General features: G+C 49.9%; 1 protein-coding gene across 1 annotated transcript; it reads left to right on the forward strand.

Annotated features, from left to right (window-relative positions):
- Positions 1-85: 85 nt before the first annotated feature.
- LOC129714712 (keratin, type I cytoskeletal 18-like) lies at positions 86-6,327 on the forward strand. The gene is made up of 8 exons (XM_055664483.1): positions 86-592; positions 1,101-1,183; positions 1,332-1,488; positions 3,036-3,200; positions 3,310-3,435; positions 4,495-4,715; positions 5,181-5,203; positions 6,111-6,327. The coding sequence occupies exons 1-8, from the start codon at positions 176-178 to the stop codon at positions 6,206-6,208; spliced, it is 1,290 nt and encodes a 429-aa protein (XP_055520458.1). The 5' UTR covers positions 86-175; the 3' UTR covers positions 6,209-6,327.
- The last annotated feature ends 11,794 nt before the right edge of the window (positions 6,328-18,121 follow it).

Consider the following 18,121-nt stretch of genomic DNA (forward strand, 5'->3'; position numbering starts at 1 on the left):
CAGAGATTGAGTCAGAGGCTGTTTGCCACCCATTATTGGTTGTGACTCTCACCCAATCGCCCAGAGGCGGATGGTATATAAAGTTTACAAACTTCCTTGTGAGTTGCTTATTGTTTCTCTCAGTTGTTGTGTCAACTTGTGTCCAGTTGCCACACCACATCACACCTGCGCCGAGATGAACATATCAAGATATTCCTCCATGTCGTCTTACGGCGGACCGACCTACAGCCAGTCTGTGCGGAGATCCATGCCGCTCCAGTCCAGCGCCAGCAGCGTTAGCGGCTTCGGCAACCGCTTAGCGGTCAGCCGCGTCTCCAGCTCCCTCCACCGCTCCGGCTCCTTCGGCAGCAGCAGCAGCGGCGGCGGCGGCATGGGCATGGGCATGGGCATGGGCATCGGGGCTGGCTCCAACCAGAAGGAGACCATGCATGATCTGAACGACCGGCTGGCCACCTACCTCGACAAAGTGCGCAACCTGGAAAGCGCAAACGCCCAGCTGGAACTGCAAATCCAGGAGCACTTGGACGCCCGCTCGCCCAGCAGCCGCGATCTTAGCGTCTACGATAAACCCTTGAACGATCTTCGTAAAGAGGTAAGATGCCGGTTTAAAGAAAGTGCTGGAGTAACTCAGCGGGACAGGCATAGCTAGTTTTGTTTATAGAGTTAAGCATACACGTTACTGCCAAGTGCAAGCAACCTTAAGGTATTCAGAACATAGATGTGTGTGGAGGAACCGCAGATGCTGGTTTATACAAAATGCAGCGGCTCAGGCAGCATCTCTGGAGCGCAGGAATGGGGCGAGACCCTTCTTCAGACTGAGAGTCAGGGGAGAGGGAGATACAGAGATAAGGAAGTGTAAGGTGTGAAAATGGGACAAGGGATGAAGATCAAGGATCATGTAGAATAGATCATTGTTAACTGGGAGAATAAACCAACAGAGCAAACAGCGATGCAAGTCTACCTGTAGGTGAAGAGGGAACCGCGAACAAGCACGAAAGGGGCGAGGGGGTGGGTGGGCGAGGTGTGTATTGCCAGCGAGGTTGGCCGGGTAACCCCAGATGCCAAACGCTCTGACCCGGGTCTGCTTGAAACCCCTCCAGGTCTTTGATATGACTGTGGACAACGCCCGCCTGATCCTGCAGATTGATAATGCCCGGCTAGCGGCTGATGACTTCAGAGTGAAGTGAGTGTGGTTCCATACAACGCGTGCCTCTCTCGCCCTCTCCCTCCTGCCTATTTTATCCTTGCATTGATTTGAATACAAAGTGCTGGAGGAACTCATCTCTCTCTCTCTCTCTCTCACACATACACACTTCTCGCTATCTGTGCAGGTGGGAGTCAGAGCTGACCATCAGGCAGTCTGTGGAGAACGACATCAATGGTCTGCGCAAAGTCATCGACGATACCAACATTGGCCGCCTGAACCTGGAGACCGAGATTGAATCGATGAAAGAGGAGCTGATCTACATCAGGAAGAACCATGACGAGGTGAGTGAGCTCCACGCTGGCAGGAGAGAGGGAGAGTGCGAGGGGGGGTGGAGGAGAGGGGTCACACCTTACACTTGGACCACCAGCTAGAATATCGGCAACACTGCTTTTGATGGAGAGTGAAAAATAGACCATTGACAAGCCCAGTTTGGGCACATAAATCAGAAATAAGTCTCAGCCCTGGCCACTCTCTCTTCTCCCCTCTCCCATCGGACAAGTGTGAAAAAAAACACACCTCAAGATTCAGGGGCAGTTTTCTCCCGCTGTTATCAGACAACTGAACCATCCTCCCACCAAGTAGAGAGCTGTCCTGAAGCCTCATCTACCTCACTAGAGACCTTCAAATTATCTTTAATTGGACTTATCTTGCACTAACATTTTTACCCTTCATCCTTTACCTGTAACACTGACTGTACTCGTGTGTAGTCAGTCTTTCCACTGACTGGATAGCATGCAACAAAAAAAGGCTTTTCACTGTACCTCGCTACACGGGACCACTTTAGCTCTCTCCGCCGTTATTCACAATCCAGACATAAAGGCCACCTTGGCAAGATGGCGTGGAGACGTGTGCAAGGAGGAACTGCGGATGTAGGTTTAAACCAAAGACAGACACAGCAAGCTGCAGTGACTCGGCAGGGCAGGCAGCATCCCTGGAGAAAAGCAATAGGTGACGTTTCGCGTCGAGACCCGAAGACGGGTCTGAAGAAGGGTCTCGGCCCGAAACGTCACCTATTCGAGAGTCAACTGTTTTATTGCCATATGTCCCAGATAGAACAATGAAATTCTTAGCACAACAGAATATGTCAACCTAGTGCACTCCAGAACCAGGGGGGCCACACAGTTTCAGAATAAGGGGTAGAACTGAGATGATAACAAACTTTTAGGACATTTCGGACTGAGATGAGGAAAAACATATTCACCCAGAGAGTTGTGAATCTGTGGAATTCTCAGGGCTAATGGAATCAAGGGATATGGGGAGAAGGCAGGAACGAGCTACTGATTTTAGATGATCAGCCATTATCATACTGAATGGTGGTGCAGGCTCGAAGGGCCGAATGGCCTACTCCTGCACCTATATTTCTATGCATCTACTGGAACTATTCCGCTTCCCCAGAGATGCTACCTGGGCTGCTGAGTTACTCCAGCTATGAGTGGCGTTGGAAACATAGAAACGTAGACAATAGGTGCAGGAGTAGGCCATTCGGCCCTTCGAGCCTGCACCATTCGCCATTCAATATGATCATGGCTGATCATCCAACTCAGTATCCTGTGCCTGCCTTCTCTCCATACCCCCTGATCCCTTTAGCCACAAGGGCCACATCTAACTCCCTCTTAAATATAGTCAATGAACTGTGTGGCCTCAACTACCTTCTGCGGGAGAGAATTCCACAGATTCACCACTCTCTGTGTGTGAAGAAAAATGTTTTTCTCATCTCGGTCCTAAAAGACTTCCCCCTAATCCTTAAACTGTGTGGACCCCTTGTTCTGAAACGTGTCCAATTTTCTCCAGCTATGAGTGGGAAACATGACCGATTTTCTTTCCACAGGAGGTCAAAGCCCTCCGGTCCCAGATCAGCGACTCGACCGTGCATGTGGAGGTGGATTCCCCTCGTGGCCCGGATATGACCAAGATCATTGCCGAGATCCGGGGTCAGTATGAGACGGTGGCTCAGAAGAACAAGGAAGATGCCGACAATTGGTTCAAGACCCAGGTGAGTGGAACGCCGGCTCCCGGCAACAGCGGTCAAGTTGCCGCCGCCCCGTAGCGACTGCCCGGTGACGCTCACGGACATTGCCTCCCTACGATGCTTCTCTTTGCAGATGGATACCTACACGGTGGAGGTGCAGCAAAACAACGACGATCTCGACGGTGCCAAGGGCCAACTGAGTGACCTGCGTCGCCAGTTCCAGAGTCTGGACGTTGAACTGCACAGTCTTCTGAGTGTGGTGAGAACTCGCACCGTACCTTGCCCTCATAGTCTTGGCGGCTTCAGAACATGATGCCATGTTCGCCCAGAGAGACATTGCCCATTTGTGGAAATCTCTGTCTGGGGAGAAAAGGCAGGCATGGGATACTGATTGTGGATGATCAGCCATGATCACATTGAATGGCTCGAAGGGCCAAATGGCCTCCTCCTGAACCTATTTTTTATGTATCTATAACGGAGAATATCGAACAGTACAGTACAGGACCAGGCCCTTCGGCCCACCATGTCTGTCCTACACTTGATGCCAAGTTGGAATATGGAACCACACAGCACTGGAACAGGCCCTTTGGCCCACCATGTCTGTGCCAAACTCAATGCCAAGTTCAACTGATTCCATCTGCCTGTGTCCAAGCACCTTCCATCCATATCCCTGGATATGTGACCATAAGAACATGTTTGCCAAGACCAACTCTTATCTGCCTGTACGTGATCCATTGCCCTGTAATATCCATGTGGCCATCTAAAAAGCCTCTTAAACGCCGCCATTGTCTCTCCCTCCACTGCCACCCCTGGCAACGAGTTCCACGCCCCTGATGCTCTTTTAAGCAAAAAAAATTGCCTATATGTCTCCAATCTGTGGAATTCTCTGCCACAGAAGGCAGTGGAGGCCAATTCATTGGATGTTTTCAAGAGAGAGTTAGATTTAGCTCTTGGGGCTCACTGAATCAAGGGATATGGGGAGACAGCAGGAACTGGGTGCTGATTGTGGATGATCAGCCATGAGCATATTGAATGGCGGTGCTGGCTCGAAGGGCTGAGCGGCCTCATCCTGCACCTGTTGTCCATGTTTCTATTCCACTTCCCCCCCCCCCCCCCCCCTCTCGCCTCATTACCAATGGTTGCTAGTGTTGGGCCTTTCCACACTGGGGGGGGGGGGGGGGGGGGGGGGGGGGGGGAAGGTTTTAACTGTCACCCCCCCCTCCCCCCCTCATTCTGCACAGGTGTCACGAATCGCCCAGAGAGAATCAGGTTCTAAGTGGCAAAATATATATTTTAATCTATATTTTATCAACTGCAGAAAAGCTCGCTGGAGGGCACCCTGTGCGATACAGAGCAGAGGTATGAGATGGAGCTGCAGAAAATAAATGCGTTGATCACTGCACTGGAGTCTGACCTGATGCAGGTGCACCTTGAGCTGCAGTCCCACGCGAGTGACTACGAGCAACTGTTGAACATAAAGATGAAGCTGGAGGCAGAAATTGCAACATACAGACGTCTGCTGGATGGTGAAGATATGGGGTAAGTGGGGCCTTCAACCGCAGCCCCCCTCCCTCCACGTCCACCCCACCCCACCTTTACTTTAGACTTTAGAGATATAGCATGGAAGCAGGCCCTTCGTGCCCACCAAGCCCGTGCCAGGCACAGATCACCCCATACACCAGCCCTATCCTACGCACGGCCGGGACAATTTCACAACTTGCCGAGGCCAATTGACCTACAAACCCGCACTTCTTTGGAGCGTGGGAGGGAACTGGGGCACCCGGAGAAAACCCACGCGGGTGGGTGTCGGGGAGAGCGGTCAAACACCATACAGACAGCGCCCGTAGTCAGAATTGAACCCGTGTCTCTGGCGCAGTGAGGCAGCAGCTCTACCCGCTGCGCCGCCGTGCCGCCCTATCCCACCACCTTTATTCTGTTTGACTGCGTATAATTGCCGTGGGCGGTTTGAACTCACTGACGTTTGCTTTCTCCTTGTTTTTACAGTGGACACGTTGAATCCACAAAAGGTGAGACCATCTGATTGCCTTCAGGAACTTTGGGAGTATAATTGTGTCCATGAGATGAACGTGCCTGATCATGTTGTTTTGTCATCGTGGTACCAGTATTTCCCTCTATGTGTGTGTGTGTGTGTGTGTGTGTCTCTCTCTCACCCTCTCTCTCTCTAGTTAGCAGCCTCCTCCTCCCAGAGTCTATTGGGATACTTTACATCAAAGTAAGCGGTACAGAGAAAATTTATGAAGATGTTGCCAGGACACGAGGATCCGAGCTATAGGGAGAGGTTGAGCAGCCTGGGACTCTATTCCTTGGAGTGCAGGAGGATGAGGGGTGATCCTATAGAGGCGTATAAAATCATGAGAGGAATAGATCGGGTATACGCACAGAGTCTCTTGCCCAGAGTAGGGGAATCGAGGACCAGAGGACATTGGTTTAAGGTGAAGGGGAAAAGATTTAATAGGAATCTGAGGAGTAACCTTTTTCACACAGAGAGTGGTGGGTGTATGGAACGAGCTGCCAGAGGAGGTGGTTGAGGCAGGGACTATCCCAACGTTTAAGAAAACAGTTAGACAGGTACATGGATAGGACAGGTTTAGAGGGATATGGGCCAAACGCAGGCAGGTGGGACTAGTGTAGCTGGGGCATGTTGGCCGGTGTGGGCAAGATGAGCTGAAGGACCTATTTCCACGCTGTATCACTCTGTGACTATAAGTATCCAGCTGTACTTTAAGGCCCATCTCCTCTGCCCAAGCACCTTGTAGAACCTGCCTGTTGAAGTTGCATTGGTGCGAATGGGATGAGCATTCAACCGAGGGGAGGCGTAGATGCGGACCTGTTACGTGGGCAAGCATGCGTTGCCGGCTGCGCACCTTGCCCACGAGCATCTCCGCTCATCGCATTCTTTCATTGCATTTACAGGCGTCTCATCGCATACCATCAAGAAGACCATGACCACCACCCAGAAGCTGGTGGACGGCAAGGTGGTGGCCGAGAACGAGGTGGTCATCATCAAGTGATGACACAGATGCCGCAAGCAGCGCCTCTACGCCCCCACGCCCAGCCCGAGCACATCTGGCCTCTTGCAGCTTATCCGCCTTCTGTAGCTCGGCTCAATAAAGACATGGCTTAAATTTTACATTTCTCTCTCGTCGCTTTAATTCGGAGAAAAGGGATAATAATCCCAGCAAATGCAGGGGATGGTGTTGCAATTGCTTTTCATTTGTGCAACTGGTTTAGCCTCGGGTTCATTCTTGTCACAGGTACCGAGGGCCTCTATTCCCTGGAGCGCAGGAGGATGAGGGGAAGGGATTTTATCGAGGTGGATAAAATCATCAGAGGAATAGATAGGGTGGGGACGCACAGAGTCTCTTGCCCAGAGTACGGGAATCGAGGACCAGAGGACACGGGTTTAAGGTGAAGGGGGAAAATATCTAACAGGAGGTTGACAAAAGTGCTGGGGAAACTCAGCGGGTGCAGCAGCATCTATGGAGTGAAGGAAATAGACAACGTTTCGGGAAGAAACCCTGAAGGAAATAGGCAACGTTTCGGGCCGAAACCCAGAAGGGTTTCGTCCCGAAACGTTGCCTATTTCCTTCGCTCCATAGATGCTGCTGCACCCGCTGAGTTTCTCCAGCACTTTTGTCTACCTTCGATTTTCCAGCATCTGCAGTTCCTTCTTAAACAAGATCTAAATAGGAATCCGAGGGGTAACTTTTTTCCACACAAAGGGTGGTGGGTGTATGGAACGAGCTGGCGGAGGAGGCAGTTGAGGCAGGGACTATCCCAATATTTAAGAAACCGTTAGACAGGTACATGGATAGGACAGGCTTGGAAGGATAAGTTAGGTCTTTATTCTTTGGAGCGCAGAAGGTTAAGGGGGGACTTGATAGAGGTCTTTAAAATGATGAGAGGGATAGACAGAGTTGATGTGGACAAGCTTTTCCCTTTGAGAATAGGGAAACATAGAAGCATAGAAATTAGGTGCAGGAGTAGGCCATTCGGCCCTTCGAGCCTGCACCGCCATTCAATATGATCATGGCTGATCATCCAACTCAGTATCCCGTACCTGCCTTCTCTCCATACCCTCTGATCCCCTTAGCCACAATGGCCACATCTAACTCCCTCTTAAATATAGCCAATGAACTGGCCTCAACTACCCTCTGTGGCAGAGAGTTCCAGAGATTCACCACTCTCTGTGTGAAAAAAGTTCTTCTCATCTCGGTTTTAAAGGATTTCCCCCTTATCCTTAAGCTGTGACCCCTTGTCCTGGACTTCCCTAACATCGGGAACAATCTTCCTGCATCTAGCCTGTCCAACCCCTTAAGAATTTTGTAAGTTCCTATAAGATCCCCCCTCAATCTCCTAAATTCTAGAGAGTATAGAAGATTCAAACAAGAGGACATGACTTCAGAATTAAGGGACAGAAGTTTAGGGGTAACGTGAGGGGGAACTTCTTTACTCAGAGAGTGGTAGCGGTGTGGAATGAGCTTCCAGTGGAAGTGGTGGAGGCAGGTTCGTTGGTATCATTTAAAAATAAATTGGATAGGCATATGGATGAGAAGGGAATGGAGGGTTATGGTATGAGTGCAGGCAGGTGGGACTAAGGGAAAAAAAAGTTGTTCGGCACGGACTTGTAGGGCCGAGATGGCCTGTTTCCGTGCTGTAATGGTTATATGGTTATATGATATGGACCAAACTCGGGCAGGTGGGAGTAGTGTGGCTGGGACATGTTGGCCGATGTGGGTGAGTGTATCACTCTTTGACTCTTATGATGTACAGTGCATAGCTTTTCATGTTATGCAAAATCGGGTAATACTATCCAAAAATACAACCCGTTTAGCTGGGAAATACAGTGGGGGGGGGGAAACAGGCCCTTCAGCCCATCAGGTCCGCGCCGACCAGCGATCCCCGCTCACTAACAATATCCTACACACACACAAGGGACAATTTACAATTTTACCAAAGCCAATTAACCTACAAACCTGTGCCTTGGGAGTGTGGGAGGAAACCGGAGCTCCCGGAGAAAGCCCACATGACCATGGGGAGAATGTGCAGACGGCACCTGTAGTCAGGATGGAACCCGGGTCTCTGGCGCTGAGAGGGCCTGTTTCCATGCCACAAGACCATAACACTCTGACAACCCAATGCGATGGTCCTGTCTTTCCCTCAGCCGTTTGTTGCTGTCATCTGTGCATTAAAGCTGTAAACCTGCGGGCTATACCAGTGTGACGAACACTACAACAATAGACAATAGGTGCAGGAGTAGAGGCCATTCGGCCCTTCGAGCCTGCACCGCCATTCAATGTGATCATGGCTGATCATCCCCAATCAGTACCCCGTTCCTGCCTTCTCCCCATATCCACTGACTCTGCTATTTTTAAGAGCCCTATCTAGCTCTCTCTTGAAAGCATCCAGAGAACCGGCCTCCACCGCCCTCTGAGGCAGAGAATTCCACAGACTCACCACCCTCTGTAAGAAAAAGTGTTTCCTCGTCTCCGTTCTAAATGGCTTACTCCTTATTCTCAAACTGTGTGTGTGTGTGGCCCCTGGTTCTGGTCTCCCCCAACAGCGGGAACAACTTCATTGCAGTTCCACCCAAAAATGCTTTTTCTGCCTCCATTTTAGTTTCAATCTCTCTCTCTGGGTCTCCGCCAACAACATTCAATCATGGCTGCCTTCTCCCTTTATCTCTGCTTTAAATACACAAAGACTTGGCCTCCACAGCCGGCCTATGGCAATGAATTCCACAGATTCGCCACCTGCGGCACAGAGTTTGGACATCGAATGGGCTGCTCATTTGTTATTGTCTGAGCAGTTTTTCACTGGCTCTGACTCCCCTTCGAGCATGAAAAGGGACGTCGAGAACTCGTCGGAACCCGGGCTGATAGAGAATCTGCATTTACTGGTTATGAAAAAGCTCAGTTAAGGGCCTGTCCCAACCTTGAAGAAATGAGAATCCCTCCTAATACATAAACAAGACCAGTTCTTAACGAGTTGGTCTCCATTTATTGATTTCTTGGATTCATGTGGTGCAACTGTATCGTAAAAATCAAATGTTTCAGGTTTGGGTGAAAGATGATCAACAGTATAAAAACTCATCTCCTTGCGTCTATTTGCTAATGTCTCTCCTGTTCTCTCTTCTCTTCCTCACTATCTCTTTGTTTTATACACACTACACTTTTCTCTACTCGCTACAATCTCTTTCTTTCTTATTTCTCTCTTTAAAAAAAAATAAAAAATGAAGTTGTCCAGAGAATGTATCAGGTCAAAGTATATTTGGCACCTGAAAAAAGGTACCACTGTATTGTACTTACTTCTAATAAAAAATGTTAAAAAAGGGCCGTTTACACTTGGGCGCCATTGGTGGTGCGCGAAGATTTTTGAATTCCAAATTCCTGGGGTGCCGGGCGTAACTGGGTGTCACTGCCTACACCACCACGCAGCAAGCGCGCGTAATGCACGCCATGCGTGCTTCACGTGCACGTCCTGAAGCGTAAATTATGTCGTGCAAATGACGCCCAAGGCCCTTTACTTTTCAAGTACCTGTAGTGGAAGCAGGTAGGGAGACTGACAAAAACCTCCGGGAACCGCACGGAAACCTTGGGCAGGGCGCAAAGTCTCCAGAGGTTTCCGTTCAGGTTTCCTAAGTGGGACAGGGGCATTATGGAACGCATTAAATCCAGTCTACCCAGCGGCCTTGACCCACTGCAGTTCACCTGACGCCACAACAGGTCCTACACCCATCTCTGGATAAGAGAGACACCACCGTCAGACTCCCATTCACAGACGACAGCTCTGCCTTTAATGCTGTTATCCCGTCCAAGCTCAACACCAAACTCACGGGGTCAGAACCCGTCTCTACAGCAGACAGTGCCCGTAGCCAGGATGGAACCCAGGTCTCTGGCGCTGTGAGGCAGTAACTCTACCGCTGCACTAGTTCCCAGAGCTAGTTCCACCGGTTGCATCGTGGCTCGGTTCGGCAACTTGAGCGCCGTGGGGAGGAAAAGACTACAAAAAGTAGTAAACACTGCCCAGTCCATCATCGGCTCTGACCTTCCTTCCATCGAGGGGATTTATCGCAGTCGCTGCCTCAAAAAGGCCGGCAGTATCATCAAAGACCCACACACCATCCTGGCCACACACTCATCTCCCGGCGCTGACTCATGTTGCAGCAGCGTCTGCAGCCCATCTGTCTGTCTTTGTGTTATTTTTTGTTCCGTTTGAATGTAGTTTTTATTTTATTTTTTTGTGTATGTGTGTGTATGTGTGTGTGTGTGTGTGTGTGTGTGTGTGGTGGGGGGGGGAAACTTTTAAAATCTTTCCCCTGCACGGAGAAGCCGACCTTTTCCCTGTCGGGTCTCCGTTGTCATTGGGGCAGCAACGTGGAGCGGCCTCTGACCGGAACGACCTGGGGCTCCAGTCGCGGAGCTGCGGACCTACTCACCATCATGGAGCTGGCCGGCTTCGGAGCGGGAGGAGCGGTGGTGGCGCGCTGCTGCGACCTGACCCCGGGGATTCGGAGGCTCCAACCGCAGGTCCGGTGGACAGTGACACCGGGAGCCCGCGAGTCCCTACTGGGAGACCGCTTCTCGGGGCTTCCGCAACGGCGACTTTACCCACCCGAGTCGCAGGGTCGAGGATGACCTGGAGCGGGGCCGTACATCGCCCGGCGCGGCTTCAACGGCTGCGGGACTCTGCTAGCGCCCGCCCGGGGCTCCAACAACAGGACCCGGAGCGCAGCCTTGCATCGCCCGGCGCGGCGTTAATGGCCGCGGGACAATTGCCATCGCCCGCCGGGGGCTTTGACCCTGACATCGGGAGGGGAATGGGGAGTGCAGGGGAGAGATAAGTTTTTTTGCCTTCCATCACAGCGAGGTGGAGATGCGCTGTGATGGATGTCTGTGTAAATTGTGTTGTGTCTTGGGTCTTTTTTTCATATGTGTATGACTGCAGAAACAACATTTCATTTGAGCCTCTATGAGGTTCAAGTGACAAATAAATTGTATATTGTGTATTGTGTGTAGAAGGTACAGGAGCCTGAAGACTGCAACGACCAGGTTCAGGAATAGCTACTTCCCCACAGCCATCAGGCTATTAAACTTGGCTCGGACAAAACTCTGAACATTAATAGCTCATTATCTGTTATTTGCACTTTACCAGTTTATTTATTCATGTGTGTATATATTTATATTATGGTATATGGACACACTGATCTGTTTTGTAGTAAATGCCTACTATGTTCTGCGTGCTGAAGCAAAGCAAGAATTTCATTGTCCTATACAGGGACACATGACAACAAACTCACTTGAACTTGAACTTGAACTTGAAGGCCCTGAACTGACTGAGTCTCTCACGGGGCCACTTTAAATGGCTCATTCAATCAAACAGGTGAATGCAAGACAGGCAAAGATAGTGTCAGAGTTTCAGCTTCACCCAACATCTGATCAGCGGGTGAACTGATGAAGGGGCCATCGCAATGGTGATGTATTATTTAATGAGACTGCCAATAACCCCTGTGTTACAGATAGAATGACACACACTTAGGATGGAATTACATCACTCCAACAAGGTTTTGAATGGCATTCAGCTGCCAAGTTTAGCTCGACAGTTTAACCTGGGTGGCTCAGCAGGTAGAGACACTGCCTCGGAAGGCACGCCGACCCCGCCACTTCCTCAGGAAATTCGGTGACTCTCACCAACTTCTACAGATGCGCCACGCAAATCCAGGCTGTCGGATCAGCATCGCGGGCAAGACGGTGAGGAATGGCAGAGACTGGTGGATGTAGCCCAGTCCATCACACAGACCACACTCCCCCACCATCGACTCCGTCTACACTTCACACTGCCTCGGGGAAAGCAGCCGACAATATCAAAGACTTGTACCACCAGACTCAGGAACAGCTTCTTCCCCTCTGTAATCAGGCTTCTGAACGGGCCTTCCACAAGCTACGGGTACTGTCCGATTCACCTCTACCCCATTGTGGACATTGGACGTTGTCCGTGGAACTGATGTGCTACAATGCTGAGATTCTGCACTCTGTATCTTCCCCTTTGCCCCAACTATTGGACCTGCGTTTAACTGGATTGTCTTTAAGTGCGGTATATCTGATCTGATTGCAGGACACTCGGACCTCAGCATTCGTGCCAATAAGAAAGCAAAACATAAACATAAACATAACCTCGGGTGCTGTCTGCGTGTGTGGAGTTTGCACGTTCTCCCTGTGACCTGCGTGGGTTTCCTCCGGGTGCGCCGGGTTCCTACCACATCCCACAAAGACGTGCGGGTTTGTAGCTTAATCGTCCCTCTGTAAATTGCCCCCCAGGTGTGTGTAGGGAGTGGGTGCGAAAGTTGGATAACATAGAACTTGGCTGAACGGGTGAAATCAAATCCACACGTGTCAGTGGATTGGAAAAACCTTCCTCGAACAACAATTAATAATCGGTCAGCTGTCAATTTAACATCTGAGATTGTTAACCTAACATTTAGTTTTTAGTTCTAGAGATACAGCGTGGAAACAGGCCCTTCGGCCCACCGAGTCCGTGCCGACCAGCGATCCCCGCACACTAACACTGTCCTACACACACACTAGGGAATTTTTTTAAATATTTACACCAAACCAATTCAACTAGAAAGCTGCACGTCTTTGGAGTGTGGGAGGAAACCGGAGCACCCGGAGAAAACCCACGCAGGTCACGGGGAGAACGTGCAAACTCCGTACAGACAGCGGGCGGAGTCAGGGTCTCTGACGCTGTGAGGCAGCGACTCTACCGCTGCGCCACCGTGCTGCCTTGAGATGGTTGGAGGTCCGGGCTAAATATGAGAGGAACCCTTGAACTGATCGAAGGCAGGGGTGTATCAAGAGCCCAGGTTGGCCGACTGACAACTAATCCCTCTGCACGTATCAGCCTTCTTATCAAGAATTCTTTAGTTTGCCAGACTCAGCAGGAATTTAGGATTATCCAAATATTTACGGTCAGAAATTTCGAAAAACACAGTTGCGCTGATGTCTGGAATAACTCCAGTACCAACCCTACAGTGATAAGGGCACTGTCTGCATCTGTAACCAGCAGAGACATAGAAACATAGAAAATAGGTGCAGGAGTAGGCCATTCGGCCCTTCGAGCCTGCACCGACATTCAATATGATCATGGCTGATCATCCAGAATCAGTACCCCGTTCCTGCTTTCTCCCCATATCCCCTGACTCTGTTAGCCCCAAGAGCTAAATCTAACTCTCTCCCAGTGAATTGGCCTCCACTGCCTTGTGAGACCCATGCAGAAGCTGCTGACAAGGGTGAGCTGCTCACAAATAGATTGCAGTAGAGCTGCTGCCTCACAGCGAAACAGACAACCGGGTTCGATCCTGACCTCGGGTGCTGGGATTTGCATGTTCTCCCTGTGGCCGCGAGGGTTTTCTCCGGGTGCTCCAGCCAGTGGCGGTGGTTATATGGATTGCACAGTGTCTTGTGCCCCAAAGTGGGGGGATCGAGAACCAGAGTTCATAGGTGTAAGGTGAGAGCGGGGACAGATGTAACAGGAACTTGAGGTGTAACTTCTTTACACACAAGGTGGGAGGTAAACGGAACGAGCTTCCGGGATAAGGTAGTCGAGGCAGGCACATTCTTAAAACATTTCTAAAGATAGCGGAGTCAGGGGATATGGGGAGAAGGCAGGAACGGGGTCCTGATTGGGGATGATCAGCCATGATCACATTGAATGCCGGTGCTGGCTCGAAGGGCCGAATGGCCTCTCCTCCTGCACCTATTGTCTATTGTTATCGATTATTATTTTCTGTTCAACATGATCATGGCTGATCATCCAGAATCTGTACCCCGTTCTTGCTTTCTCCCAATATCCCTTGATAAAGAGATCAGGGGGTATGGATAGAAGGCAGGTACGGGATACTGAGTTGGATAAGGGGGAAATCCTTTAGAACCGAGATGATGAGAACTTTTTTCACACAGAGAGTGGTGAATCTCTGGAACTCTCTGCCACAGAGGGTAGTTGAGGCCAGTTCATTGGCTATATTTAAGAGGGAGTTAGATTTGGCCCTTGTGGCTAAAGGGATCAGGGGGTATGGAGAGAAGGCAGGTACAGGATACTGAGTTGGATGATCAGCCATGATCATATTGAATGGCGAATGGTGCAGGCTCGAAGGGCCGAATGGCCTCTACTCCTGCACCTATTTTCTATGTGTCTATGTTTCTATGATTCCGTTAGCCCTGAGAGGTACATGGATAGGACGGGTTTGGAGGGATATGGGCCAAACGCGGGCAGGTGGGTCTGGTGTGGATGGGGCTTGTTGGTCGGAATGGGCGAGTTGGGCCGAAGGGCCTGTTTCCACGCTGTGTGACTCTATAAGGCTCAAAGGAACACATTACACGCGGACGACAGGATAAGGATGAGTCATGCACCTTCCTCATTCGAACCTGAACTCCCCTTAATTGAAGCAATCTGATATTAGGTAATGATTAATTCAAGAGGGGTATTTTGGTAGTGTGTTAGGTGGAGTGTGGCGTGCAGGCTCGATCTGTGTAACTACTCACAGCTTGCAGAAAGCCTTTGAAACAAAAGAAACCCTGGTCAGGATTTGTTTTTAAAAAAGTAATGGATCGGACGGGTATAGAGGGATTAGATGGATATGGGCCAAACACACACAATAGACAATAGACAATAGGTGCAGGAGTAGAGGCCATTCGGCCCTTTGATCCAGCACCGCCATTCAATGTGATCACGGCTGATCATCCCCAATCAGTACCCCGTTCCTGCCATCTCCCCATATCCCCTGACTCCGCTATCTTTAAGAGCCCTATCCAGCTCTCTCGTGAAAGTATCCAGAGAACCGGCCTCCACCGCCCTCTGAGGCAGAGAATTCCACAGACTCACCACTCTCTGTGAGAAAAAGTGTTTCCTCGTCTCCGTTTGAAATGGCTTGCCCCTTATTCTAAAAGGTTTTCGGCCCAAAACGTTGCCTATTTCCTTCACTCCATAGATGCTGCTGCACCCGCTGAGTTTCTCCAGCATTTTTGTCTACCTTCGGTTTTCCAGCATCTGCAGTTCCTTCTTAAACTGTGGCCCCTGGTTCTGGACTCGCCCAACATTGTGAACATGTTTCCCGCCTCCAGCGTGTCCAAACCCTTAATAATCTTATATGTTTCAATGAGATTCCCTCTCATCCTTCTAAACTCCAGAGTGTACAAGCCCAGCTGCTCCATTCTCTCAGCATATGACAGTCCCGCCATCCCGGGAATTAACCTTGTAAACCTACGCTGGGCTCCCTCAATAGCAAGAATGTCCTTCCTCAAATTAGGGGACCAAAATTGCACACAATACTCCAGGTGTGGAAGACAGGGTGGAACTGGTGTAGATGGGGCACAGAATGCTGGAGTCATTCAGCGGGACAGGCAGCATCTCTGGAGAGAAGGAATGGGTGACTTTTCGGGTCGAGGACCCGAAACGTCACCCATTCCTTCTCTCCAGAGATGCTGCCTGTCCCGCTGAGTGACTCCAGCATTTTGTGTCCAACTTAAAGATAGCAGAGCCAGGGGATATGGTGAGAAAGCAGGAACGGGGTACTGTATATGGATGATCAGCCATGATCACAGTGAATGGTCGCCCAATTATAGGAAGGATGTCAACAAAATAGAGAGAGTACAGAGGAGATTTACTAGAATGTTGCCTGGGTTTCAACAACTAAGTTACAGAGATAGGTTGAATAAGTTAGGTCTTTATTCTCTGGAGCGCAGAAGGTTAAGGGGGGACTTGATAGACGTCTTTAAAGTGATGAGAGGGATAGACAGAGTTGATGTGGGGAAGCTTTTCCCTTTGAGAGTAGGGAAGATTCAAACAAGAGGACATGACTTCAGAATTAAGGGACAGAAGTTTAGGGGTAACATGAGGGGGAACTTCTTTACTCAGAGAGTGGTAGCGGTGTGGAATGAGCTTCCAGTGGAAGTGGTGGAGGCAGGTTCGTTGGTATCATTTAAAAATAAATTGGATAGGCATATGGATGAGAAGGGAATGGAGGGTTATGGTATGAATGCAGGCAGGTGGGACTAAGGGAAAAAAAGTTGTTCGGCACGGACTTGTAGGGCCGAGATGGCCTGTTTCCGTGCTGTAATGGTTATATGGTTATATGGTTCAGTGTAAACCAGCATCTGCAATTCCTTCCAACCTCACCATGTACATGGGACATGTTGGTCGTCCTGGGCAGGTTGGGCCAAAGGGCTGTTTCCATGCTGACTCTTGGTTTACACACAGAGGGGTGGTGGGTGTGTGGAACGAGCTGCCAGAGGAGGTAGTTGAGGCAGGGACTATCTCGACTTGAAATAAAACTGGATTTGGAGCATGGATAGCAAAACAATCGTGCAGGAAATAGATGCGGAAAAAAACCCGATTGGCCCAAACGACTAAAGGTGGCCTTCTGAGAATTTAAGGCCAGTGATAAAAGAGTATAAAATCCTTAAAGCCATCAGAGTGCCAAGATTACCATGTAATTTAAGGTGGCAAAAGGCCAGGTTTCTCTTGAGCTGTTCTCGGGGTGGAAAAATCTTTTAATTGAAAAACAGAAAGCAATTAAATTGAATAATGGCCTGCAATAAGATCTGCAGGAGTGAACTGCTTCGGACGCTTGTTTGAGACCCGGAGAGCATTCTTTGAAAAGCGCCATTACCTCGACACAAAGGGGCAGGTGTAACCTTTCACAACACCGTTTAACTGGGATGGGCTCAATCAATAGGTATTTCTTTACTCAGAGGGTGGTGAACCTGTGGAATTCTTCGCCACAGAGGGCTGTGGAGGCCAAGTCAGTGGATATTTTTAAGACAGAGATAGATAGATTCTTGATTCTGGATAGACTCGGCTTGTACTCGCTAGAATCTAGAAGATTGAGGGGGGATCTCATAGAAACTTATGGAACTTAGGAAGGACATTATTGCCATAGAGGGAGTGCAGAGAAGGTTCACCAGACTGATTCCTGGGATGTCAGGACTGTCTTATGAAGAAAGACTGGATAGACTTGGTTTATACTCTCTAGAATTTAGGAGATTGAGAGGGGATCTCATAGAAACTTACAAAAATTCTTAAGGGGTTGGACAGGCTAGATGCAGGAAGATTGTTCCCGATGTTTGGGAAGTCCAGGACAAGGGGCCACACAGTTTAAGGATAAGGGGGAAATCTTTTAGGACCGAGATGAGGAAAACATTTTTTTTCACACACAGAGAGTGGTGAATCTGTGGAATTCTCTGCCATAGAAGGTAGTTGAGGCCACAGTTCATTGGCTATATTTAAGAGGGAGTTAGATGTGGCCCTTGTGGCTAAAGGGATCAGGGGGTATGGAGAGAAGGCAGGGATGGGATACTGAGTTGGATGATCAGCCATGATCATATTGAATGGCAGTGCAGGCTCGAAGGGCCGAATGGCCTCTACTCCTGCACCTATTGTCTATGTTTCTATGTTTCTATGATTAGTACGGGTGTCGGGAGTTGTGGGGAGAATGGGGTTGGGAGGGAGAGATAGATCAGCCGTGATTTACGAACGGCAGAGTCGACTTGATGGGCCGAATGGCCTCATTCTGCTCCTAGAACAAGCTCGGAAGGGAATTTGAGGCGGACTCGTTCACAGTTTACGGTGGGTGGGCGGTGGTCCGGTCAGATGGCTGATAATTGGGTTGATTCGTCGATTGAAAGATACAGCGAGGAAAACAGACCCTTCGGCCCACCGAGTCCGTGCCGGCCCTCGATCAGCCGTTCACACCAGTTATCCCACTTTCTCATCCACTCCCTGCACACTAGGGCGGACAATTTACAGAGAGGCCGGTAGACCTACAAACCCGCACGTCTTTGGGATGTGGGAGGAAACCGGAGCGCCCGGAGAAAAACCCACGCGGTCGCGGGGAGAACCTGCAAACTCCACACGGACAGCACCCGAGG

The sequence above is a fragment of the Leucoraja erinacea genome, chromosome 40 (assembly GCF_028641065.1).
Source record: "Leucoraja erinacea ecotype New England chromosome 40, Leri_hhj_1, whole genome shotgun sequence".
Lineage (NCBI taxonomy): Eukaryota > Metazoa > Chordata > Chondrichthyes > Rajiformes > Rajidae > Leucoraja > Leucoraja erinaceus.